This window comes from Protomyctophum bolini (assembly GCF_963924005.1).
Source record: "Protomyctophum bolini genome assembly, chromosome: 12".
In the NCBI taxonomy this organism is placed as follows: domain Eukaryota; kingdom Metazoa; phylum Chordata; class Actinopteri; order Myctophiformes; family Myctophidae; genus Protomyctophum; species Protomyctophum bolini.
The window spans coordinates 39,709,880-39,737,456 of NC_137873.1; the positions used below are offsets into that span (position 1 = coordinate 39,709,880).

General features: G+C 45.3%; 1 protein-coding gene across 1 annotated transcript; it reads left to right on the top strand.

Moving 5' to 3' along the window:
• Positions 1–70: 70 nt before the first annotated feature.
• On the top strand, positions 71–27,465 carry LOC308324879 (nuclear receptor ROR-beta-like). Its single transcript, XM_080777213.1, has 11 exons — positions 71–563; positions 12,793–12,878; positions 13,034–13,175; positions 13,475–13,711; positions 14,064–14,447; positions 18,364–18,485; positions 18,857–18,989; positions 19,644–19,751; positions 20,225–20,335; positions 21,029–21,141; positions 22,317–27,465. The coding sequence occupies exons 1-11, from the start codon at positions 557–559 to the stop codon at positions 22,476–22,478; spliced, it is 1,605 nt and encodes a 534-aa protein (XP_080633339.1). The 5' UTR covers positions 71–556; the 3' UTR covers positions 22,479–27,465.
• Positions 27,466–27,577: the final 112 nt, after the last annotated feature.

The window sequence follows — 27,577 nt, forward strand, 5'->3', positions numbered from 1 at the left end:
GCACGCACGCACGCGCACGCCTGCACACGGACGGGCAGTGAGTGTGTGAGATCATGTGAGAGAAAAATAGGTTAGCAGACTGAGCGGAAAGCAAAGCAGTGTGGGACTTAAACAGCCAGCGAGGGGGATCACACACACGCAAAAAGAACTCCATGCTACAAGCAAGAAGGACCGAAGATAATTATTATTGTTGTAACCCAAGAGTTATATATCATCGGCAGAACACGGTTTATATGCGATCGAGACGAGAGACTTTGTCCACTTTGATTTCTCCTCCTGACTTTTGTCGAACGATACAGAAAAGGGGAAATAGTAACGCTTGTTTTGACCGGTTGGGGTTTTTTTCCCCCTCCTTCTTGGCGTGTTTACTCTGTCTGTTGGAAGGAAGTTTCTATATTCGGAGCGCCAGTCGGTTGACACTGACTGACTGACCGACTGACTGGCTCCAGTTGATGTTGTTTTGCTTTTTTGTTATTCGGTTATTCGGCTGTTAAATGATTATAACCACATGTAGTGGCGTTTTTTGGAGGTGTCAACTCAACGAAAACTAAGCAAAATGAGAGGTAAGTTGTGTTGTGTTGTTGTTGTTGTTGTTTTGTGTTGTGTTGAATGTGCACACACACGCGCGTTTATATGTGCGTCTATTCCGCACCCCCCCCCCCCCCCCCCCCCGTGCTATTAATCCCTCATGAGTGGATTATATCTGCCTGGAGCACCACAGAAACAGACAGATTAATTGAACATGGTGGACCCTATTGTAAACAAGTGTAATGCTTTATGGGTTATGGTGTCGTCCACGGTTAACAGTCTTTGTATTGAGTTGTGCTTGAAATGTACTGTAATTCTCAAACTGTTGAGACAGACAGACAGACAGACAGACAGACAGACAGACAATTTGCACATATGCATGCATGCAAGACTGTGCAATCATGTCATGGTGTAAAATGCTGATTTATAATTTATAAATTGGCTTGCTATGGATGATTATGTATTTCCAGGGCGTCCCATGCAAGCTAAATTGTTGACTTGAGTTTGCACACCCAAATGAGTCGATGGTTGGTTCCATGTGGCATGTGTGCACGCACTCTCAGCTTGGTCTATGAATAATTATGACAACAAGCAAATGCATAGCTATAGATAGACTAAATGCAAACAATATTTGCACAGTTTGAGAATAACTTGTGTGTTATAATAGTAGCCATGCCAAATGCGTGTCAGTCGGTTAAGTTTGGACTGGCTGGCTGGCTGGCTGGCTGGCTGGCTGGGAGGGACTCTGTGCATCTGTGCGCAATTTCGGCTGCCTCGATCCCTCCCGGGAATGCATTCGGAGTTATGCAATGCCGAGAGGAGAGGGAGGGGCGGGGCGCGCACAGGGACGTTTGCCAAAAGTGTAATTATGTAATCAAGATATAATTTGAAATCCGATGAATGCATTATGTAATAGTAATCGCGCGCGTAATAGCGAATAATTTCGAAGCAATTTCTGTCTATGATGAGTAATAGCCTCGAATCGAGGCCCTCGATGCCCAGGCTTTCATTTTTTTCAAATGAAAGGCTGAGTATAATATAGGAATACAAGCATAATGTATAGAGGATAGCTTATGTTTTATTTCCTATTAATATAATGGGTCATCTGTGCGTAAAGGGGCGTGACCGGCCGAGTGGAGATGGTTTTATTTTAGCATATGTTGGTGGTTGTTATATTGGCAGACTGTATTATGGACTATACAGTATAGCGGTGGGTGGGTTGCCAGCATGGCATGGCTGTAGTGTATGTACAGTATGTGATGTGATGTGACTGAGGGAGAGGGGGGGGGGGGGGCTATAGTTATGTCACCCAGCCAGCGTTAGACAGCCTTACAGCCGAGGGAGGGAGAGCGCCAACTGTGCATCTGAACAGCGCCCTTCACCGCGTGGACTGCCCCGTGGGAGGTTACTGGTTTAGGGTGAGGGTTTGAGATAGGTTGTAGACTTGTAGTTGTAGCCTAGTAGGACGCTACTTTCAAAAACTCTTGGAACAGATTTGAGGGGGGAAAGTAATATTGTTTTTGAAACATTTCAACAATAAAAATCTTGTATAGGGTTGCACTTTGCTGCAAGGGCAGCAAAGTGCATTTGCAGCAAAGTGCATTAGACTATATGGACCCCTATACAAGATTTGTATTGTTGAAATGTTTCAAAAACAATATTATTCCCCCGAAAGTAGCCTATTGCAGGGTTATATAGTGCTGCTGGTTGAACTGATTTTGATGCTAGATTGCAACTGCTTTTTCTGGGGACCCCCTGGAACCCCCTTAGGGACTGACCCCACTTTGAGATCCACTATAGCGTTCCCATCTAGAGTTTGAACTTGTCAAGGATTACTAGGCAGCGGGACCCCCATTTGAAAGGATTTTATGCCAGCCAGGGACCCTTACAAGAGATTTGTTAAGATGTTAACAGATTTTTTTGTCCCAAAGAATAGCAGATCGACAACCTTTGTGCTGTTTAATCTGTTCCTCTTTTGCTGTGGACCCCATGGAACCCCCTCAAAGACCCCTGGGGGTCCCCAGACCCCACTTTGAGAACAACAATTGAATAGGAGTTAGTGGTTTTCAAAGTGGGGTTCCCATGGGGGTCTTTGAGGGGATTCTCTCCAGTTTAATTAATGATGCATTCACTTCTTATGAAATGAAACATGTACGGCATCAGGGTGCCTATAGTACAGGACATCATGATTAGAATCTATTTGGGGCCAAGAGAGTCGGTTGTTAATTTATTTTAATTTATTTATTTCATTTGGTAACAGCTGACATTGATTGAGCGAGCTAAAAATAACCTGAATACTAAATGCTTTTAGGATGCAAGGCAGGACAAACAAGACATCTATTCAGACAGACAGACAGACAGACAGACAGACAGACAGGACATTGTTTAGTTTCTTTGCCTTGTATCCTAAAAGATATTGTATACGTTGTCATGCCATGCCTGTGGCTGCATGCGTGCATATATGTCCCATACATAATATTACATACAGTAGGCCTACATATAATAACGATACAAATGCTCATTACAGTTGGGGGAAAGTGTTGTGGTTTTGTCCGTCCGTTGTTATAGCATCCGTGTGCAGGGCAGCAACACGGCTGTTGTACATACATAAGGAAGCCTTTCTGCAGAGGAGAGAGACAAGGAAATAGTTCTGGCAGAACAGGGGGGGGGGGGGGGGGGGGGGGGTTCAGGGAGGTTCCCTTTCTGGCAGGATATCCAAATGTAAACAAAGCTAAAAGCCAGAAGGTCTGAGCTCATTGCTCTGTGTCTGTCTGTGTGTGGCTTCATGGAACTGCTCCTATTGTTAGCGCACCGTCCTGCATAGAAACCCATGCAGTCTATAGCTATATATATATATATGTGATAACAGCCTAATAATGTCATTGTTTGAACTGATAATATTTAGTCATTATAGATCCCGCGGGGGGGATTTCAGTCGCCCCGAGGCAGCACAGCAGTTAAGGGTTTATACATGCAGAGTTGCAGGTGCAGAGTATACGGAAAGTGCTGCCGTATAAACACAGCAGTAACGTAGACAAGACGTAACGTAAGGAGGACCGTCAATATAAAGAACAATACAATATTATCCACCTGATAACGCACACACACATATACACACACACACACACACACACACACACACACACACACACACACACAGGTCTTCATATACGGCGGTTGGTTTTTAGAAGCCACGCCTCCTGAGGAGCATGAAGTCGTCTAGCTGGTTTAAAAGTAACATTACGGATAGACATTTTAGGAGCCTTCTTCTGGTAAACAGTATTTGTATAATTAACTCACTCTGCGGGAAGTTCACCTTTTTGGCGGCTTTTTCAATATCAATTGATTTCGGTTCACAACTGTGTTCTGTACGCGGACTCATACCACTACCTGAGGGGGTTCCAGGGGGGACCCAGGCCAGCTAAATGATAATTTGGAACCAAATGGACCCTTATGGGTCTGTAACTCAGAGAGTGTACACTCTCGGAGTTAAATTAGCATTGATTTTACAATATAAATTGGGGATCCCAGAGATAGAAATGCCATTCAATGGGGGGTCCGTATGGACTAATGCATGTCAAACTGGGGGTCCTTGAAATTAAACGGGTTGAGAATCACTGCTAGAGCCGTAAAAACTTCTCTTATGGGGGTCCCTGGCATATGTTTTCAAATGGGGGTCCGTGGGCTAATTAGTGTCCATTTGGGGGTCCTTGACATGAAAAAGTTTGGGAACAATTTCTCTAAACGATCCATGGCTCTGTCCACTCCGCTGCTGTGTTCATGTCTATGGTTGAGAGTGTGGTCTGCATTATTACAGAGTTTACATTTTAACTCAATTCTTTGCTTCTGGGGAGGTCCCTGGAACAACATATTTTCAGATGGGGGGGGGGGGGGGGCGGAGGCATATTACATATAATTTCTGGGGTCCTTGACATGGAATATTGAGCACCACTGATACAGAAACATAAGGTTTTTCAGAAAACTGTCAGGATTGGGGGGAGGGACGACATTTGCATGACTGAACAGCCAAAGCCGGCTGATTTGAATGAACTCCTTGCACTGCTTAGTGCTTACTTACACTGTCAAGCCCCCCGGTGCTAATTCAACCCTGAGAGTCTCTGAAGGGTACCTGGAGGGTGGGTGGGGGCGGGCGGGGCGCAGCAGAGACCCTCACTCACACTGGGTTTATGTATAGGATTACTGTCTGATCTTCTGTAGCGTTAGGGTAAGAAAAACAATTAAGCAGATTGAGACGCATGTTGGAAAAGCTGTCCTGACAGTTTTAGACCGTGCCAGAGTACTTCTTTTGATTGACTGAATACTTCATTGATTGATTGAATTTGTCAGAAATGTAAACAGCACATGGCACAAACATACACTAAGGCTAAAAGGATGACACAAAAAAGTCCTATAGTGGGGACTTGTTTCCATTGTGGTCTATAGCAGTGCTTCTCAACCTTTTCAGGCCAGGACCCCCAAAATACTAGCCTCGGTCCCAGCCTCATCTGTAGCCTCGGTCCCAGCCTTACTCATCTGTAGCCTCGGTCCCAGCCTTACTCATCTGTAGCCTCGGCCCCAGCCTTACTCATCTGTAGCCTCGGTCTCAGCCTTACTCATCTGTAGCCTCGGTCTCAGCCTTACTCATCTGTAGCCTCGGTCTCAGCCTTACTCATCTGTAGCCTCGGTCCCAGCCTTACTTATCTGTAGCCTCGGTCTCAGCCTTACTCATCTGTAGCCTCGGTCTCAGCCTTACTCATCTGTAGCCTCGGTCTCAGCCTTACTCATCTGTAGCCTCGGTCTCAGCCTTACTCATCTGTAGCCTCGGTCCCAGCCTTACGTGCCAAAATGATCACATTTTAAACTGGGGACCCCCCCCCCCCACACACACACACACTCTGACAAGCATTGTAGGAGCTGAGGCATTATTACATTTAGTTTAGATTCGGATCCACAGATAAATATTGTGAAAATAGCAGATCTACAAGCTCACAACGCCTCGCGTGGCCTCTCTTCTTGTGCGGCCCCAGAAACAGGATGTGAGGAGAGGAGCTCAGACAGAGGACGCATAAACTGCAGGGCTTTTCTGTCTGTCCGTGTACTTTGTCTGCGTACGTTTCTAGTTTCATAACAGGGCAGAGTCAGACTGTGTGTGTGTGTGTGTGTGTGTGTGTGTCAGAGCATGCATCCCATTGTTCAGCGCCTGTTGAGTTTGACAAGTCACCCCCCTCCCTCCCTGTCACGTTAAGGCCCATGCACAGCTCACACTGGCATGACTTAACATGTGCCTGAGTAACAGCTGGCTCTAATTACACTGGTTCCAAAACACTGGGTCGGGGACCCATTTCTGGGTCGTGGATGGATGGACACATCTTTGGGTTCATGGGTCCCTTGAATCATTTTTTTTTTGTTTCCCAAATTTTGTTTTTAATCATTATTATTTCAAGACATAACAAAAACAAAAAACACATTCCCCCCAAAAAAATGATTTTTTTTTGTGTGAATTCAAAACAAATTCAATGATTTTTTCCCCCCCCCCTGTAATTTCGTACAGAAATCAAAGAAACTACATGAATTAGGCGTGAAAATAGGCGATGGACAAGATTGTAACGCGGCGTGAAGCTATTTTCACTGGTTTGGGTCAAACGTCTTATGATCTCTCTTTTGGGTCTCGGCCTGAAAAGTTTGTGAACCACTGACTTAGCGTTAGCACGGGCCTCAGTAACAGCTGTCTGAGAGAGAGAGAGAGAGAGAGAGAGAGAGAGAGAGAGAGAGATGAGTGCAGAATGACAGAAATAACCTTGTTGAACGAGCGAACAATGCAATGCATGTGTTGCACACGCTCCACTGACTGGTTGACTGACTGACTGGCTGACTGACTGACTGACTGACTGACTGGCTGGCTGACTGGCTGACTGACTGACTGACTGACTGATTGGCTGACTGACTGACTGACTTGCGCAACAAGTAAACAAGTACAACCTGTACCATGACGGGGTGGGACCTTGAGCCCATAGCGTGTTATAGCATAGTCTGACTTAACTTAAAGCATGCGGCGCACCCAGAGATGCGTTGTCCCCCCCGTCCCCCGTCCCCCTCCTCTATACTGAATGAACATTGTGTCTTTTGTGCGTGTTTCTGCGAGTGTGGAGGACTGACATACTGACACACTGACTGCTTGACACACAGCCAGGAACAGAAGAGCGGATCATTTCTGTTTGTTCCGCGTTAAGATAAACCTCGAAGGGGACTTCTACCTAGCCCCAACCCCTTCCCCACCTCCTCACACACACACACACACACACACACACACACACACACACACACACACACACACACACACACACACACACACACACACACGCATACGCACACGCACACACACACGCACACGCGCACACACACGTTGAATGAGCATTGTGGTGCAGATAACAAGGTTAAACTGATAACAGGCTGTTGGCTGTTGATGTTCTCTCTCTGTGTTCCTGTTTCTGTGCTGCGTCCGTCCTCCTCCTATAGAAGCTTGCACAGCGTGGTGCTGCCTGGGCGCGGCGTGTCCTCCTATAGAAGCTTGCACAGCGTGGTGCTGCCTGGGCGCGGCGTGTCTCACACCTATAGATCCTATAACGTCCAGTGGTGGAAGAAAGTACTCATATTTCTGACTTAAAGTAACTTTAAATCTTTAAAAATTAATAATAGGAAAAACTTAAACTTTTTTTTTTAAATGACGGCAGTGTATATGACCCCTTATTTCAATGGGAATTAATATCTAACTACACTTGTAGTTCCCTGATATGATGCTGGTTAATGTAGTTCCCTGATAGATGCTCGTTAATGTATAGTTTCCTGATAGATTCTGGTTAATGTAGTTCTTGATAGATGCTGGTTAATGTAGTTTCCTGATAGATGCTGGTTAATGTATAGTTTCCTGATAGATGCTGGTTAATGTTTTATTTTTATTATTATTATTATTATTTATTTTTTGTATTTTTATTTTATTTTATTCTTTATTTACCCAGGGAAGTAGCTGAGCACAGGTGCTCATTTTCAGCAACGCCCTGCACATAGAAACACACACACAGACAGACACACACACGCGCACACACATTAAAACCTGGGACCTGACCAGTACAACCACAGTCTTATACTGTTGGCCACTAAGCAGCATTCCTGATAGATGCTGGTTAATGTAGTTCCCTGATACAGTAGATGCTGGTTAATGTAGTTTCCTGATAGATGCTGGTTAATGTAGTTTCCTGATAGATGCTGGTTAATGTAGTTTCCTGATAGATGCTGGTTAATGTAGTTTCCTGATAGATGCTGGTTAATGTAGTTTCCTGATAGATGCTGGTTAATGTATAGTTTCCTGATAGATGCTGGTTAATGTAGTTTCCTGATAGATGCTGGTTAATGTAGTTTCCTGATATATGCTGGTTAATGTATAGTTTCCTGATAGATGCTGGTTAATGTAGTTTCCTGATAGATGCTGGTTAATGTAGTTTCCTGATAGATGCTGGTTAATGTAGTTTCCTGATAGATGCTGGTTAATGTATAGTTCCCTGATAGATGCTGGTTAATGTAGTTTCCTGATAGATGCTGGTTAATGTAGTTTCCTGATAGATGCTGGTTAATGTAGTTTCCTGATAGATGCTGGTTAATGTAGTTTCCTGATAGATGCTGGTTAATGTAGTTTCCTGATAGATTCTGGTTAAACATGCGCAATTGAGACCAAGGAGGCTAAACGCGGAAGTGATGGCTGCATATAGCCCATTTCTTTCCTTCCAGGGAGCAACATGGAGTCCATACCGTACAGACTTCGCTTCCCGTCCTCTTTCAATATAGTCCCTGATAGATTCTGGTTAATGTAGTTTCCCGACAGATGCTACAGTTAATGTTTCACTGAATCGCGAACGTCTATATGTGGGAGTTGTGTACGTGACGTGCTCTGTTCAACTGCAGGCAGTGCTGTGGTCTAGATGACCTCTGTCTAGGGAAGTCACTGAGGTCACAGTCCAAGGTCAAAAAGTTATATATTAAAGAAAATAACTTCAAGTTTCAAGTATTGAAGTTGGTGATTGGTACTTGGTACTTAATCGCCTGGCCCTAAACTGGCAAGAGTAAATACAGCAGGCGTTTTACCGCGCTATAGTCCATTAATGAAGTGTGCATGAGCGCAGATTTCTGTGCACAATGCATTATTTAGTAGGCCTGCTTCATAGAAGCAGATCTCTGACATGAATAAATGAGATTCTTCTCATTCTCATTCTTCTCATTCTTCTGTTTCTCCTCCACTTGTATCACTTATCCGTGTATATTATTTGTTTATTTCTGAGAGAGAGAGAGAGAGAGAGAGACACACACACACACACACACAGTCACACACACACACACACACAGAGAGAGAGAGAGAGGCTGCATACATACATAGAAGCATTATGTCATAGTCTATATAGGGGATGTATAGGGCCTGGATCGTGTGTATATGATACAGCCTAGGGGACCGGAATACGTGAGCGACTTCTGGTGGTTGTCATGCATTCTTTCTTAACCCATTCTGACCGGGCACCCATTTTGGTGTTATAGCATCATGTTATGCTTTAGCTATTGAAAAATAGCAGACCTACAAGCTCATAGCGCGCCACCGAGTGGCGCGCTACGAGCTTGTAGGTCTGCTATTTTTGAAAAATCGAAGAACGACTGACATTTTTAGAATCTGATCTCAGGTCAGAATGGGTTGATCAGACCCAGTGTGTGTCCAGTGGAAACCTCGTATGAATCTGATCTCAGGTCAGAATGCGTTAAAGCTCTCAGTACTGTATATATACGTGCAGAAAACTGAGCATAATATAGCGGCGGCGCTATCTAAAATGTATATGGACCTATATGGAGTTATGGAAAACCCCTTCCAACCTTTGAAATTATATGAAAATGCTGCTAAATTGCAATTGTTTTGAGATGTATAACTCTTATCCTTTGTATAAGTGAACCATTGTATGTCTTGTGTATTGTCTTTGTATGTTGTTGTGGGTGAATGATGTGTTGTGTTTTTGTGTACTGCAGGACTCCAGGAAGAATATAGCCACACTTTTGCTAAGTGCTAAATGGGGATCCATAATAAAGTAAAGTAAAGTATCTGAGACTTAGACACTATAGTGTGGTGCAAAAAATATATCTATACCGCCATCTGAGATTTGGGGTCCGGGCTACACTGACTGGGGCCGAAGTTGGCGTGTCCGCAACGTTATACGCTGTCGCTATAGTCAATGGAAACCGGCTGCGGTTACGCAGGTTGTGCGTGGATTATTTATTTATTTTATTTTCCCCCGAAACGCATTATTTTTGGTAGAGCCAAATATTTTCTGAGGTGGTACTTCAGTATGAAATGGTTGGGAACCAATGATATAATATAACAATATATGTGTATAGTATATGTACAACATTGTTTATAATTTTTGTATGTGATGAAGATTACATTCTAACATTACATTTCAAAAAGTATTTATTTAAGACCTTTTAAGCATCGTACGAAGCCAACTCGAGTCGTGACAAATCATGACAACAAACACAATATTTTGGACCAAACAAATATTTACAAAGAAGAAAAACAACAAAAAAAGTGTTGTAACCTGCCGTTTTTTTTTCCTACTTTCTAATTCTTTGTTTGGCCCAAAACATTGTGTTTATTGTCATGATTTGTCACGACAAGAGTTGGCTTTGTCCGCGGCGTAAACGTCTTTAAATAAATACTTTCTGAAAAGTGTATGAGGAAAATAAACGGGGATTTATTTTCCGGGTCTCTCGAGGGGGCGGGACTGCGACGCTCTATAAGCTTATAATATAAACCAAGCGGTGAGTTAAATAGTTCCACCTTAAAGCGGCTGGTCAAAAGGTGTTCTGTGTGCTCGTCCGCCTCTACCCCCCCACCCCCACTCCCCCCCCCCACCCTTCTCCCCCCTGCTGTGGGAAACTGTGTCAGTGGGACAAAATGTCCACATGGACTGACTGACAGGCTGCTGAGTGACGCGTCGACCCAGCCAATCCCATGCAGCGGAGCTACAGGCTCCGGCCGCCCGCCTATATAGTGCTCTCAGCCAATGGGGGGTGGTCGGGAGGTGGACGGGAGGGAGTGTTAGTGTTGCTATTATAGTCTAGAATCTATACTATAATAGCAACACTCCCTCTGTCTGTCTATAGTTATAGATATAGACTAGAGTAGAGTGAAGCTGGAGCTCCTCGCTGACTGAGGCAGAGCTGAATGAGCGTGTCTGTGGTGGAATGTATGTATGCAGCAACGCTAGACCCACGTTATATAATCCAGAGAGAGAGGAAGAAAGGGGGAGAGAGAGAGAGAGGGGAAGAGAGGGAGAGGGGAAGAGACGGGGAGAGAGAGGGGAGAGAGAGAGGAGGGAGAGGGGAAGAGAGAGATAGGGGAAGAGACGGGGAGAAAGAGAGAGGGAGGCACGGTGAGAGAAAGAGGGGGGGCGAGAGAGAGAGAGAGAGAGAGTGTGTAAGTGAGTGTGGGGGGGGGGGGTGGGCTGTCAGTTTTTTCCATTGCATGTCTGCAGCTGCCATCGTCAGTCAGAGTATTCTAGTCAACAGTTTCATCAAAGTTATGCCGCGGAGAGGGTCTGTTTTCCACCGTGCAACAAAGACCATTTAAATGGGTCCCATGTTTATCACCCTTTCATGTTTTCTTTTACAACAACAAAATTAGCCTCGGCAGACCACAGTCATTAAGGCTAGGGTGAGTTTGTTTATAGGAATCACTTTCCAACGCGGCTGTGTCTATCTATTTCGGGCATGTCATAGCCATAGGCCGAGGTTTAAGCATATTACATGGTGGAAAAAAATAGCAGACCTATACAAGCTCACAGCACATCACATTGTGAGGCGCTGTGAGCTTGTAGATATGCCATTTACACATGACAAAATGATTAAAATATTATTATTTTTGGCTCGCTTGAGAGTGCATAGTTGCTGTGCAAAGAGAGTGCATAGTTGCTGTGCAAAGAGAGTGCATATAGTTGCTGTGTAAAGTCACAAAGCGTGTGAACACATAAGTGTTGTTTGTTCTCGCTGCATTGTGCTGCATCATCATCATCATCATCATCATCATCTCTCTCATTCTGTTTGATAAAGAACGTTGACTTTCCTCTCGGTGGCGGAGGAGGAGGTTCTGGAGTGGATCAGTGAATTCAAGGCCCCGCGCAGCCTCTCCTCTCGGTGGAGGTGGAGGAGGTTCTGGAGTGGATCAGTGAATTCAAGGCCCCGCGCAGCCTCTCCTCTCAGTGGAGGAGGAGGAGGTTCTGGAGTGGATCAGTGAATTCAAGGGCCCGTGCAGCCTCTCCTCTCGGAGGAGGAGGTTCTGGAGTGGATCAGTGAATTCAAGGCCCCACGCAACCTCTCCTCTCGGTGGAGGAGGTTCTGGAGTGGATCAGTGAATTCAAGGCCCCGCGCAGCCTCTCCTCTCGGTGGAGGAGGTTCTGGAGTGGATCAGGGAATTCAAGGCCCCGCGCAGCCTCTCCTCTCGGTGGAGGAGGAGGAGGTTCTGGAGTGGATCAGGGAATTCAAGGCCCCGCGCAGCCTCTCCCCTCCTGCATGCTTTCATCACTCCCACATGGAGCGCATTAATTAATGAAACACATGTTCCTCTGTTGTCGCACGCAAACCTATTATCGTCGTCTGCTGTGTCTTTGTTTCGTCGCTGTGTCTGTGTGTGTGTGTGTGTGTCCGTCCGCAGGAGGCTGTCATTGCGTTCTAGTGTTCATTTTATCAGCAAATTCTGATTTAGTGTTAGGGCAGAAGACAGCCAGGGAGCAAGCTTGTCTCGGCAAACCATGTGACTCCCATTGAAAATTAATTGCACATTGCACTTTGCACAGAAGACACAGGAGACACAGGAGACACCTAGGAGACACCTAGGAGACAGCTGTCTCTTTTAGGCGTGAACGACGGCCCCTTATTAGTCCACAGAATGAATCCTGTTGCGTTCATGTATGGCATTCGATTCACTCCACGTTATTACACAACGCTGTGTATTGTATTGTTGTGTCTGTCTGTGTGTTAAGTGGATTTTTTTTTTAATGTGGCAATCCTCCACGAGCTGTTTGTTTGCCTTTGATAGAGAGAGTTACACAACATTCGCACGGTTACTCATAGCAGATAGCGACCGTGTGTGTGTGTGTGTGTGTGTGTGTGTGTGTGCGCGCATGCATGATATGGGCCAGTAGTTGACCTGTACGCATCTGTTGTCTCCTCCAATTTCAGCTCAGATTGAGGTCATCCCCTGTAAGATCTGCGGGGACAAGTCCTCAGGAATCCACTATGGGGTCATCACCTGTGAAGGCTGCAAGGTGAGAGGGCACACACACACACACACACACACACACACACACACACACACACACACACAGGGCTGAACGACTGGGTCGAAAGATATCTAAAAGTGATTTTCTTTCAGACTAATATTGCAATTACAATTCAATCAATCTTGTTAATGTGTGTCCAGGGTTTCTTCCGGCGCAGCCAGCAGAACAACGCCATGTACTCGTGTTCCCGGCAGAGGAACTGTCTGATCGACCGGACCAACCGCAACCGATGCCAGCACTGCCGCCTGCAGAAGTGCCTGGCTCTGGGAATGAGCCGAGACGGTGAGGAACCACACACACCACACCATCACACCACACCACACCACACCACACACCACGCCACACCACATTCACCGGAGCTGAAATAACGTTGAGCGGTACCATGGTGAGTAAAAACAGAGAGAAGGGCGGTGGCGGTGGTTTGCTCTTCACCGCGGCTCGTGACGTCATGTTGTAGTTCGGTGGTCACCTCACCACCGAAAATCCAGACTATGAATGAGCCTTTAGCTTCTGTGACCTACCTACTTATTTACTTACTGTGTATTCAAACCTCCTTTCTTTCCTTCTCTCTGTGTGTGCAGCGGTGAAGTTCGGCCGCATGTCCAAGAAGCAGCGTGACAGCCTGTACGCCGAGGTGCAGAAGCACCAGAAGACGCAGCAGCAGCAGCAGCAACAGCAGCAGGAGGGCAGCGGCGGCGGCTCTGCTGGCTCCGCCCCCTCCGGAGCCTCGGCCGGCGGCGGCGTGCCCCTCCCCCCCCGGGAGGACGGCCCAGAGGACGGCGACAGCAGCAGCAGTAGCAGCAGCGGCGGTGGCGGAGGTAAGGGATCATGGGACGATATTTTGGCAGCAGATTTTAGTTTTAGTGTCATAGTTTTCATTTAGTGTTTAGTCACATTTTAGTCACCCGGAATGTTTCAGTGTTAGTCTAGTTTTAGTCGACTAAAATAGCATAAGACTTTTGTCGACTAAATCTACGGTTGATTTAGTCGAACAAAATGGGCCTTGATGCCGTCGTAATGGCTGTTTTTACACTTGCTGAAAATAGCCGATCTACACGCCCACAACACGTCGCAGCACACAAATCTCCATATGATACCATTACTGTGAGTGTTTATTTTTTTTTAATCACGATAAACGATAGTAACCATAATAATGCTCCCATCCACCAGGGGGCGGCGGAGCCGGTCTGAGCCGCTCCTACAGCAGCGACGGCGGCTCCTCCACGCAGAGCGACCTGGACGACATCGCGGCGCTGCCCGACATCTTCGACCTGCCGCTGACCACCGAGGCCATGAGGCACTACTGCAGCCTGCAGATGCTGGGCGGGGGCGGCGCCAGCGCCGGACACACCTCCGACTCCTCCGACTCCTCCTCCGGCGGCTCCTCCTCCTCCAGCCCCCCCTCGTCGTCGTCCTCCTCGCCGCTGCAGAGCCCCGCCCCCATGGACGAGACGGACAGCACGCTGACGCACACGCACACGCTGCTGGCGCACACGCACGCCGCCCTGCTGGACAGACGGCCCGACGTAGCAGACACCTCCATTATGGAACTAGGTGGGTGGCAGCGTAGACATTAAAAACTGCTCCATTATGGAACTAGGTGGGTGGCAGCGTAGACATTAAAAACTGCTCCATTATGGAACTAGGTGGGTGGCAGCGTAGACATTAAAAACTGCTCCATTATGGAACTAGGTGGGTGGCAGCGTAGACATTAAAAACTGCTCCATTATGGAACTAGGTGGGTGGCAGCATAGACATTAAAAACTGCTCTTTTATGGAACTAGGTGGCAGGCAGCATAGACATTAAAAACTGCTCCGTTATGGAACTAGGTGGGTGGCAGGCAGCGTAGACATTAAAAACTGCTCCATTATGGAACTAGGTGGGTGGCAGGCAGCGTAGACATTAAAAACTGCTCCGTTATGGAACTAGGTGGGTGGCAGCGTAGACATTAAACACTGCTCCATTATGGAACTAGGTGGGTGGCAGGCAGCGTAGACATTAAAAACTGCTCCATTATGGAACTAGGTGGGTGGCAGCGTAGACATTAAAAACTGCTCCGTTATGGAACTAGGTGGGTGGCAGGCAGCGTAGACATTAAAAACTGCTCCGTTATGGAACTAGGTGGGTGGCAGCGTAGACATTAAAAACTGCTCCGTTATGGAACTAGGTGGGTGGCAGCGTAGACATTAAAAACTGCTCCGTTATGGAACTAGGTGGGTGGCAGCGTAGACATTAAAAACTGCTCCGTTATGGAACTAGGTGGGTGGCAGGCAGCGTAGACATTAAAAACTGCTCCGTTATGGAACTAGGTGGGTGGCAGCGTAGACATTAAAAACTGCTCCGTTATGGAACTAGGTGGGTGGCAGCGTAGACATTAAAAACTGCTCCGTTATGGAACTAGGTGGGTGGCAGTGTAGACATTAAAAGCTGCTCCATTATGGAACTAGGTGGGTGGCAGCGTAGACATTAAAAACTGCTCCGTTATGGAACTAGGTGGGTGGCAGCGTAGACATAAAAAACTGCTCAGTTATGGAACTAGGTGGCTGGCAGCGTAGACATTAAAAACTGCTCCGTTATGGAACTAGGTGGGTGGCAGGCAGCGTAGACATTAAAAACTGCTCCGTTATGGAACTAGGTGGGTGGCAGGCAGCGTAGACATTAAAAATTGCTCCGTTATGGAACTAGGTGGGTGGCAGCGTAGACATTAAAAACTGCTCCGTTATGGAACTAGGTGGGTGGCAGCGTAGACATTAAAAACTGCTCCGTTATGGAACTAGGTGGGTGGCAGCGTAGACATTAAACACTGCTCCATTATGGAACTAGGTGGGTGGCAGCGTAGACATTAAAAACTGCTCCGTTATGGAACTAGGTGGGTGGCAGCGTAGACATTAAAAACTGCTCCGTTATGGTACTAGGTGGGTGGCAGCGTAGACATTAAAAACTGCTCCGTTATGGAACTAGGTGGGTGGCAGCGTAGACATCAAAAACTGCTCCATTATGGAACTAGGTGGGTGGCAGGCAGCGTAGACATTAAAAACTGCTCTGTTATGGAACTAGGTGGGTGGCAGCGTAGACATTAAAAACTGCTCTTTTATGGAACTAGGTGGGTGGCAGCGTAGACATTAAAAACTGCTCCGTTATGGAACTAGGTGGGTGGCAGCGTAGACATTAAAAACTGCTCCATTATGGAACTAGGTGGGTGGCAGCGTAGACATTAAAAACTGCTCCGTTATGGAACTAGGTGGGTGGCAGGCAGCGTAGACATTATAAACTGCTCCGTTATGGAACTAGGTGGGTGGCAGCGTAGACATTAAAAACTGCTCCGTTATGGAACTAGGTGGGTGGCAGCGTAGACATTAAAAACTGCTCCGTTATGGAACTAGGTGGGTGGCAGGCAGCGTAGACATTAAAAACTGCTCCGTTATGGAACTAGGTGGGTGGCAGCGTAGACATTAAAAACTGCTCCGTTATGGAACTAGGTGGGTGGCAGCGTAGACATTAAAAACTGCCCCATTACGGTACCAAATACCAATGAAAGGTGCATGGGTAGCAGACAGTGCAGACAGAAGAGCAACATATAAACGTATGTATAAAATAAAACGATATTTTGACCGGACAAGATTTCTTCTTAATTTGTCAGGTCAAAATGACACATAGAAGTATCCTTTTCATCGTGGCTACGACCGGCGCGGCTCAACGCTATGCCTTTTTTCACCGCCGTCAGCTCTCTGTCGGTGTTTGTTTACGAGCGCAGACAGGAAATGGAATCGATACATGATCTCTAGGATGTGTGGAGCTGCTGCAAGCCAGCAGAAAACGATGACTGATCCGAGTTAACGTGTGTGTGTGTGTGTGTGTGTGTGTGTGTGTGTGTGTGTGTGTGTGTGTGTGTGTGTGTGTGTGTGTGTGTGTGTGTGTGTGTGTGTGTGTGTGTGTGTGTGTGTGTGTGTGTGTGTGTGTGTGTGTGTGTGTGTGTGTACACTATAAAGTGCTATGACTACATAAAATGCAATTCTAGTGCTGTAAGTAACGAGCTATAAGTGTGTCTAAAATACTATCCAAGTCTACATAAAGTGCTATCTAAGGGGCTAGGCTAGGGCAAGTGCACATGCACGCACACGCGCACACACACACACACACACACACACACACACACATAGTCTTTTAGACACACTTATAGCTCGTTACTTACAGCACTAGAATTGCATTTTATGTAGTCATAGCACTTTATAGTACACATGTATATTGTATAATACATAATATAGTATAGTATGTATAGCTGACATAGATACTCCACTGTTACGTTCTTAGTTTATACATGATTCATGATAACTACTTTTTATATATGTGATGTATGCCATGCTTTTTTTAGCTTAATGTAAGTCGCTCTGAATCAAGAGCATCTGCTAAATCAGTGTTTCCCAACCTTTTTTGTCCCAGGGAACACTTTTCATAGCCCTAAAATCTCGGGGAACACCTGGGGGGGGGGGGGTGTATATATATATATATATATATATATATATATAAATATATATATATATATATATATATTAAATATATATATATTAAATATATAGTAAAACGTAAAAGTAAATATACTTTTAAAAACACACATGACAGCACTCATCAAATAACTTCAAAGAGAAAGAAAAGGACAGAGACAGAGCCTCAGTTTCAAAAAAATTGCTCATATGAAATGTGAAATGCCACCTAATCCTTTTCCTTTCTTTATTATGAGCCAACTTGTGAATGCTGCATGCTTTTATTGTGAAGGGTCTCAGTTCTCACAGCCTGCTTATTTCCACGTGCTGAAAATAGCTGATCGACAAGCTCACAGCGCGTTGCGTCCGCAACGCGCTGTGAGCTTGTAGATCAGCCATTTTCAGCATGCAAGCATAACACGTGTACGACGAAGAATAAATCAGGCATCGCTGCGCTTCTGTGAAGGGAGGGAGATATATTTTGTTGGCCGAACGAGGCGATCATGTTTGGACATCTATGGAAAGCTATTTTGGACAGCTATTTTTCGTGGCACATTATGTTTAATCACAACAACGTCACGTTTACTTTACCTCCTCAGTGTTTGGGTCGGGACTGTGTGTGTCTGCCGTCTACGTGCATATGCACTCTGCGCGCTCCAGTCTTTCTGGAGGGAGCGAAATGTAGCGTCTTCTGCATGCATCTAAGCATTAACATTTCAATGGCCGAGGGTCGTTAGAGTCTATTGTTCCGTGTTGTAGTTATCGCATGTCTAATGGTTAGACGTGTGACAACAACGACGCAACAATAGGAAGCCTGCAGCTCAATAGCTTTTGCTTTCGGGGGAGGGATAGTGTTAATTTAGTTAAAATCAGGCGGAACACTTGGAGACATCAAGAGGAGCACCATAGCTCCGCGTAGCACAGGTTGGGAAACACTGTGCTAAATGCCTAAATGCCTAAATTGTAAATTGTGTGTGTGTTTTCCCAGAACGCACCATTCAGAGCATAGTGAAGTCCCATCTGGAGACGTGCCAGTTCAGTGCAGATGACATGAAGAGGTTCACCTGGGCGCAGTACAGCCCCGAGGAGACCAGGGGTTTTCAGAACAAGGTATGCACGCACGCACGCACGCACACACGCAGATTGTTCATTTTAAGGTTTTGGGTTGGAATTATTCCTGATTTATTGTTTTGCCTTTTTTTAGCCTGAGCTAGTTGCGCCAGGAAAATAATTTCAGATCTAACATAGCTTGTAGATTTGCATTTTTTTCGTATCCCCGGCTGTAAGCTTATGGTTAAAAAACTAAACATGAATCGTGTGTGTGTGTGTGTGTGTGTGTGTGTGTGTGTGTGTGTGTGTGTGTGTGTGTGTGTGTGTGTGTGTGTGTGTGTGTGTGTGTGTGTGTGTGTGTGTGTGTGTGTGTGTGTGTGTGTGTGTGTGTGTGTGTGTGTGTGTGTGTGTGTGTGCGCGTGCGCGCGCAGACCTCAGAGTGGGTGTGGCAGCAGTGTGCTCACCACATCACCAACGCCATCCAGTACGTGGTGGAGTTCGCCAAACGCATCGACGGATTCATGGACCTGTGCCAGAACGACCAGATCATCCTGCTTAAAGCAGGTCAATGCCAGCACACACACTCACACACACACACGCGCGCACGCACACACACACACACACACACATACACACACACATACACACACACACACACACACACGCACACACACACATACACACACACATACACACACATACACACACACACACACACACACACACACACACACACACACACACACACACACACACACACACACACACGCACGCACGCACACATTAGATTGATTAGCATTCATGCCAACACTAGAGAAATGCCTTCCTATTCACTGCACTCCAAAGTAATCACATTTTGTTGCTTGTGTATCTGCTACCTTTTTCATTTGAATCCTAAAAAGCAATCTGAGAACCCATCGTCGAAAAATAAAGGAAAAACAGGCTGTCTCGAGAGACTACCTAAAAGGTTTTGGGCATATGCATGTGGTTAACTTTCCACCCGACAGAGACCATAATCTGACCAATCGCTGAAACCTGACATAAACATAAACATATTGAAGTCACATGCTCAGCATGTCCTCCTTCCTGCCCCGAAGTGTCACTGTGTGTAACTATCTCGCTAACGTTGGTTCCTTCTTGTCTTTTCGTCTCCCAATCTCTCATACGTGCGTTTGTCCCTCTTCTGTCTGTATCTGTATCCGTCGTGCTGCCTCGTAGGCTGCCTGGAGGTGCTGCTGATACGCATGTGCCGAGCCTTCAACATCAACAACTCCACCATCTTCTTCGATGGGAAGTTCGCCCCTGCGCAGTTCTTCAAAGCACTCGGTGAGGCTCCATGTCTTTTTCTAACGCACTGTCGTCATTGTAGTTTAGACGTTATTCTTTACTTATCGTGATATCCTGAACATGTTATGGGTAATAATAATAATAATAATACAATTTAGACCACGACAGGTCTGTAAACTGAGAGAATACAAATGAAACCAAATGGATCCTTACGGGTGCCTTTGGTTCCATTTGTATACTCTCAGAGTTATGGGGGTCCTTGCAAATAAAATGTTTGAGCACCACTAGCACTAGTGGACTCATAATGTGCCACGTACAGTATCATAGTAAATAACTGTCATACTGTACATATTCTGAAGAAAACCTGGAGACTTGACGTTCAGTAATTAATTGGGTCTTATGATCAAAATAAGAACATGCAGGTCAAACGGAATTTAAATTCGAAAAGTTGCCACGACAACTAAGGCCAAGTCTGATGACCCCTGACCCTGTGTGATGTTGTTTTGGTGCAGGTTGTGATGACCTGGTGAGTGCAGTGATGGACCTCGGGAAGGCTCTGTGTCGCATGCAGCTGTCCGATGAAGAGATGGCTCTGTTCAGTGCTTCTGCACTGCTGTGTCCGGGTAAGGTACCATGGTGCTTATGCAACTTATCTACTATGTCTGCTTTCTGCTATACACAGCACATGGTTACGCTAAGGATTTTACATTTCACAAGCATTTAATTTAGTGAACAGTGAAATTGATGGGGAACACGGAAATATTGCCAGACTACTGATTTTAAAGAGAGCTCTGTTATGTTATTTTACAGTATGATTGATTGATTGATTTTTTGATTGATTGTTTATTTATTTCCGTGTCCTGCACACAACGTGCCCAACCCCGATGGGTTTATAAGACACCATTTCACAATTGCATTTACAGCATGTTTACATTACATAATTCATTATCTTACACCTCAGATTTATACAGAGTATACTCTGTCTTCTTTCCCAAGTTTGACAAATAAAATCTGCCACAACAAAAGTCCCTTTGGCAAAACATATCTCCATTTTTACATAGTCATTTAAATCTTCTACATAAAGAATACATGGAAGGATGGCGTGTTTATCAGGCAAAAAGAGATAACATATCAGATAGTCTACATCAATGCAAGGACGTAGACATGCAAAGACATGCAAGCATGCATGTCTTTGCTCCCTGGGGGAGAGTTATTGTACTCGAACGCCGTTGTCCAAAGAACACTTTGGGTGTCTCCATGCTGTGGTCTCCTCCTGGCTCTGAAGCTGACCATGATGACCGCTGTGTTCCCTGCAGATCGTCTGTGGCTGACGGAGGGTGAGAAGGTCCAGAAGCTCCAGGACAAGCTCTACCTGGCTCTGCAGCACAGCCTGACCATGAGCGGAGCCTCCGAAGACAAGCTGGATGAGGTGAGAACGCCCCCAGAACCCTCCTCGTCACATCTACAAACCTGATTGAATACTTTATTAGCGGTTTGCAAACTGTACGATTTATACAGTGGTGCTAAAAGGACAACACAAGAAGGAAGGCCTTGTTTCCATTGTGGTCCCGTGTGATTCAATTCATCGAGACGTTTATAGACATACAATGATTATGCAAGATCGACATCGTCAACGTTGTAGCAACTTAACACCATTTCTGGGGTTAAGTTTAGACTTACAGCTGCTCTTCTACGGCGGTTTTGAAGGAGGATAGGGAGTCACTCTTTCTTAGTTGCATTTTTATTGGGCTTAAGTGTTTAAATACAAGTCACGTTCTCTGACCCTAAACTTGCGTTATCCTGTGCATCTCCCCCTCTTTTTACGGTTATCTGACCACTTCTCGTTATCGCACCAAACTTTTCATTGACCTCCGTTTATTTTAAATCCTGTTTACCCTCTGAATGGTGATAAGGACAGTTTGGCAGATACAACGGGTTCGCTCACAGGTCGTCTGGCACAGATTCTCTACATGTTGTAACCCGCACTACTTGCACCTGCACAAACACACACACACACACACACACACACACACAGTCACACACACACACACACACACACACACACATATTCACAGCGATTAATCTCTCTCTCTGTCTCTCTGTCTCTCTCTCGCTCTCCAGTGTTCATTTCGTATACATTTCGAGAAATGACGAGAAATGTTCATCGACTAGACTACCTTTTTCCACATTCAAACTAAATAATAACAAAGTTATGATGACTTAAACCGAGGCTAAATACATTGACAACTTCATCAACAAATAAAAACTAGACGAAAGTGTTAGGGAGGGACTAGTGGAGAAGAGAACTAAAAGAAAAGTAATATTGTGCTTGGTTGCACTCCGGTGTTTTGCAGCACGTTGTGAGCTTGTAAATCCGCTATTTTCAGCACGCAACCAAGTGTAAAATCAGGCATTACGACGCCATCAAGGCCTGTCAAAATACATTTTAGTCGACAAAATCGACTAGATTCAATCGACTAAACTAACGTGATAGTCAGTCGACTAAAACTAGACTAAAACCAAATAAATATGTATTAAAAGGAAAACTAAACCAAAATTGGCTGTCAAAACCAACTCTCTCTCTCTCTCTCTCTCTCTCTCTAGATGCTGTCCAAGCTGCCGCTGCTGCGGTCCATCTGTAACCTCCACATGGACAAGCTGGAGTTCTTCCGTCTGCTGCATCCTGAGACGGCCTTCAGCTTCCCTCCTCTGTACCGCGAAGTGTTCGGTAGCGACATGCCTCTCCCCGACTCCTCCCGCCGTTAGACAGACAGACACACACACACACACACACACACACACACAGTCACACAGTCACACAGACACACAGTCACACAGACACACACACACACACACACACACACACACACACACGCAGGCAGGCAGACGAAGAGATGGAGAGAATGTGTGTGAGTGAGATGATGAAAACACAGAACGCTCTATAACCAGCAGTTAAAGAGACAATCAATCGATTCAGGACTCGGTTTCCCATGAACCTTTAGGACTCCGTTTCCCATGATCCTTTAGGACTCCGTTTCCCATGATCCTTTAGGACTCCGTTTCCCATGATCCTTTAGGACTCGGTTTCCCATGATCCTTTAGGACTCAGTTTCCCATGATCATTTAGGACTCCGTTTCCCATGATCCTTTAGGACTCCGTTTCCCATGATCCTTCCTAAGCTAAGTCCTTCACTAACGAAGTTTGAATCCGGCATTAGTCCGCACACTTAAACACTTCCCAGGCAATATATACTTAACACCGTAGGTCTTCTTTGAGTCGACTTACCGCTCTGTGCACACAGAGCGTACGTGCGTCGCGTGCGTGTTTATATGTGTTTTCATGGCGATGCCGTCGAACTGACCAGCTCCAAGGGACCAAGCTCATCCAAACCACTCAATTCCTTTCATCTTGACAGCACGACATTATGCCTCACTGTAAGGGTGCATCGGTTCAATCCAGCTAAGCGATTTCATTGATTCGATATTGATCGATTTTAATCAAATCAATTTCAAAGAATATAGTGAAATACAAACCCGATATATAGGCCCAAGACTAGTTGCAGTGTGACTCATTGTGAGCTTGTAGATCGGCTATGTCTGTGTGACACCCGTACCATTAAATAAGGCTCACGTGATTGATCAGAGTAATCGATTTAGTCGAACAAAAACAAATTCAGGAAAATAAAGTAATCGATAGCTGCAGCCCTACCTCACTGCTTAGTGGTAACCAGTAGCCACACACACACACACACACACACACACACACACACACACACACACACACACACACACACACACATTAAAGTTCAGACGGTGTTTGGTGCTGCCCTTCGCAGGCTCTCGTAAAAAATAATAAAAATAGATATAACACAATGCAATGACAAACCTCAGTCCCACAAACCCCCTTCCCTTTCTTATGTAAATTGCCACTTAGACGACAGCAAGAGATGAAATTATCTTTTAATTTATATACACGTTTATAAACGAAAAAAATATTTTAAATATATTGAATGTAAATAAATGAATATAGAAGTATATAGTGCGAACCCTTTTGTGTGTGTGTTTTGTGTGCGAGTGCTTGTTTCCAGAGAGAGAGAGAGACAGAGAGACAGAGAGAGAGAGAGAGAGAGAGAGAGAGACAGACAGAGAGAGAGACAGGGTGAGAGAGAGAGAGAGAGAGACAGGGTGAGAGACATGGAGAGAGAGAGGTATCACGCGGGGAGAGGTTCAACAACGTGAGTACGGACACTTTAAATAAAAGGACAATCGATGATCCTCATCCAGGACAATGCTTCCTCTCTTGACCATGATGCTCTCAGGTTTCCAACGGCAACGACCCCCCACCCCCACCCCCTTCACGGGGCGGCGAGGAAGTAGGGGTGGACACTATACGTTGCCGACATAACCAGCAAAGGGGAGCCATTCGTTCGTTCGTTTTTCCGACGACACAAGCGTAGACAAGACAAGACAAGACAAGACAAGAAAGAAACGGCAAAGACGTTGTTCCCCCCCGCCCCCGCCCACCCCCCTCTCTCATCTTGGCGTTTTCGGACCGGGAGAGAGAGAGAGAGAGAGAGAGCGATGATGATGATGATGATGATGGGTTTTGACGTGGTGGCACTCTGACAAAAACGAGGAGGACTCCCGGAGGAGAGGAGAGGGACTGCAGGGACTCCTGGTGCTGGTGACACAGAAACTTGAGGGGAGGACGGGAGGGTGGTGTGGGACTTCTTTTCCCCCCGTGCAGCGTGCATCGAATCAGCGGTCTGTAGGGGGCGTTGCCGTGTCTTTTCACCCAGCGTGTGTCTGTTGGTGACACAGAAACTTGAGGAGGAGGGGAGGAGGGTGGTGTGGGACTTCTTTTCCCCCCGTGCAGCATGCATCGAATCAGCGGTCTGTAGGGGGCGTTGCCGTGTCTTTTCACCCAGCGTGTGTCTGTTGGTTGTACAGCAGTGAGTCTCCTGAACAGTGGTGGGTCACAGACCCACTTGTTTGTATGAGTCACAATTAGGGATGCACCGAAAATTCGGCCACCGAAAATATTCGGCCGAAAATGGCTAAAAATGTATTTTCGGCCTATTCGGTTTCGGCTCAAATAGGCCGAAAATATATCACCGAATAGTCAAAACACTGGGTCGCTATAAACACAACACGCGATTGTCTTGAACGTAACCAGAGCGCTACGCATCTACCCCTCTCTCTCTCCCCAACTTCAGTCTCCCACACACACACACACACACACGGAGCGTCTCTGTGGCTGCGATGCGCTCCGCGAAAACTGCGAGCTCATCAACAGGTTGCAAAATGCCCAAAACAGGTCCCAAAACATGGTATTTGTGAGCACCGCCACTGTCTATTCTTTTGTCGTATGACCAAAAATGCTCCCCAATGTCTGAATCTGTGAGCTTGCAGGCAGGGCAGGCTACGACGGACGAACACTAGCAGTGTAGCACTAGCTCGTTAGCTCCTCCAATTTGTTCCACATGTGTAGGCTACTGTAATCTCAGCAGCGCATTGAAGTGGACATAGGGCTAAAGCAGAAGCAGAACGTCCGTGAACGTTTTGCTTAACAATGAACAGTTGTTCAGTGCTGTTTAACTTTGGCAATATGTGATACTAGAGCCTAGAGAACATGCTAATATGGCTGCTAAATAAGAACGTTTTCCCCCCCATCAGCTAGCGTGCTATTGTGTGTGTGTGTGTGTGTGTGTGTGTGTGCGCGCGCGCGCGTGCGTGCCCACACAGACTGTGTGTAGGACAGTGGTTCTCATAGTGGGAGTTCCAGCTAGAGCTAGATAGTTAGAAAGTAAACCAAGTGGACCCTAAGGTTCTGTAACAGAGTGCAAAAATGGAACCAAATAGACTCTCAAAATTTACATTGATTTTACAATAGAAATAAAAAATAAATTGGGGTCCCAGAGATAGAAATGGAAAGAAAGACAGTCAGCTATACACGGTCAACATTACAGATAACAGTATCATTACAAGTACAAGGAATGGCAAATCAAATTGTATAAAAAACGGGGTAAAATATTAATTTTGAAGGAGTATTCATTTGTATTGTCTTTATTGTTAGTTACAACATGCCTACAATAACGTGAAGCATTTTTTTAAAGGTAATTGCAAAAAGGTGCCATAATCTGATTCATCGATTCATCGTTTAAATAATCGCCCGATGAATCGATTATAAAAATCCATAATCATGTCTTTTGCCATAATCAGGTAGCTTTACAACAAAGATGTATTCGGCTATTCGGTATTCGGTTTTCGGCCAACTGTTTCCTATATTCGGTATTCGGTTTCGGCCAAGAATTTCCCTTTCGGTGCATCCCTAGTCACAATCCCATTGTCTCTTCCTGCATTTAAAAAAGATCATCTTTTCTTTCTTTTTTTTACCAAACAAAACGCAAATCTAACCATTAAAAAGATAATAATTTAGGATCTACAAGCTTGCAACGTGGCACAAAGCGCCACGTCGTGCGCTTGTAGATCTGCTATTTCCACACTTGTTTGGGAACCTATACAGGGTGTTGTTTATCGCTCCTCCCTCGCTGGTCGGAGCAAACGGCATATTTGTTTTTTCTTTTTGTATATTTGCTGTTCCTCTCTCGGTCCCGAACCCCCCTGAAAACCCTGTCCTGCAGAACCAAGCACTTATCCTTCTTCCCTCTACTATAGGCACTATAGTCTGGGGTCAGAACAGAACAGAGCTCCTGGCTTCCCCCTCTCTCTCTCCTAAAGACTTTTACTGATTTTAATAACGTTTTTTGTTTTTTGTTTTTTGGGTTTTTTTTGTACATTTTGTATATTTTATTGATCGGTTATTTGTAAATGCTCTACGTTTGCATAACACGACGATGGCATTCAATTGCGCTTTTAACCACTTTGAACCTGTTGTCGCCCCTATTTTTTGGGGGGGCGTCTCGTCGTAGGGGGGGTCGAGTACCCCCCGTCTATGAGCTTCGTGGGCTTTTGGTCTCGCGACAATTGTACGCATCGTCGGGGCTCAAGTGGTCCTTTAAATAATACCTCAGATTTCAAGTATATATACTCAAAAGCGTCTCGGCGGTGGAAACGGAGTCGCTGTCAGAAAGGAAACCTGCGTCTTTTCGTATGGCCGGCCATTCGGGGAGCCAATAGGTGTTCTGCTCTGCCCTGTGACCTCGTTATAGCGTTGGTTCACCTGTGTCTTCTATACCAGCCTTGTACTCACACACACCTACCTTTGCACCGAAGATGAGACCCGTAACCATGAATCACTGTGGATGACGTATACAGTAAAACTCTATTTTTTGTTTCTTCGTGAATGTTACTCACAAAGTGTCAAAGCCCCTTCCTCCTAACCCTAACCCACCCTTACTCCTGATATTGAAACATGACCTTTACAAGACGTAAATGATCTATGAACGTTTTTCTTTTAATCAGTTGAATAGAAGAAGAAAAACATTATCGGGTTTTTTTAACATACATTTTTTTGTTGTGATTATTTATCTGTCGAGTCTTTTATCCACTTTCTTTCTTCTTTAGTTTTTTCTTTTTTTTTTTTTTACTCCACTTTTTGTCTTTTTTTCTTTTTAAAGAAAGATTTGGAAAAACGTCTGAACAAAAGATAAATAAGTAAATTGTAGCTTGTTTCCCCTCTCTTTCCCTATATGACAAAATGTACAAGAGGTATATGACTAGTCCAAGAGATTATAATGAGTCACTCAGTGGATACATGATATGTGCTTTTAAGAATGTAATAAAGTATTTCTGTCTCTTTTGAAATGTGTCTTAACTTTATTTCACATTATGTGTATAGACTAGATTACAGTGGTGGAATAATACGTATACTCCCAGTACTTTTTACTTAAGTAAAAGTAGTA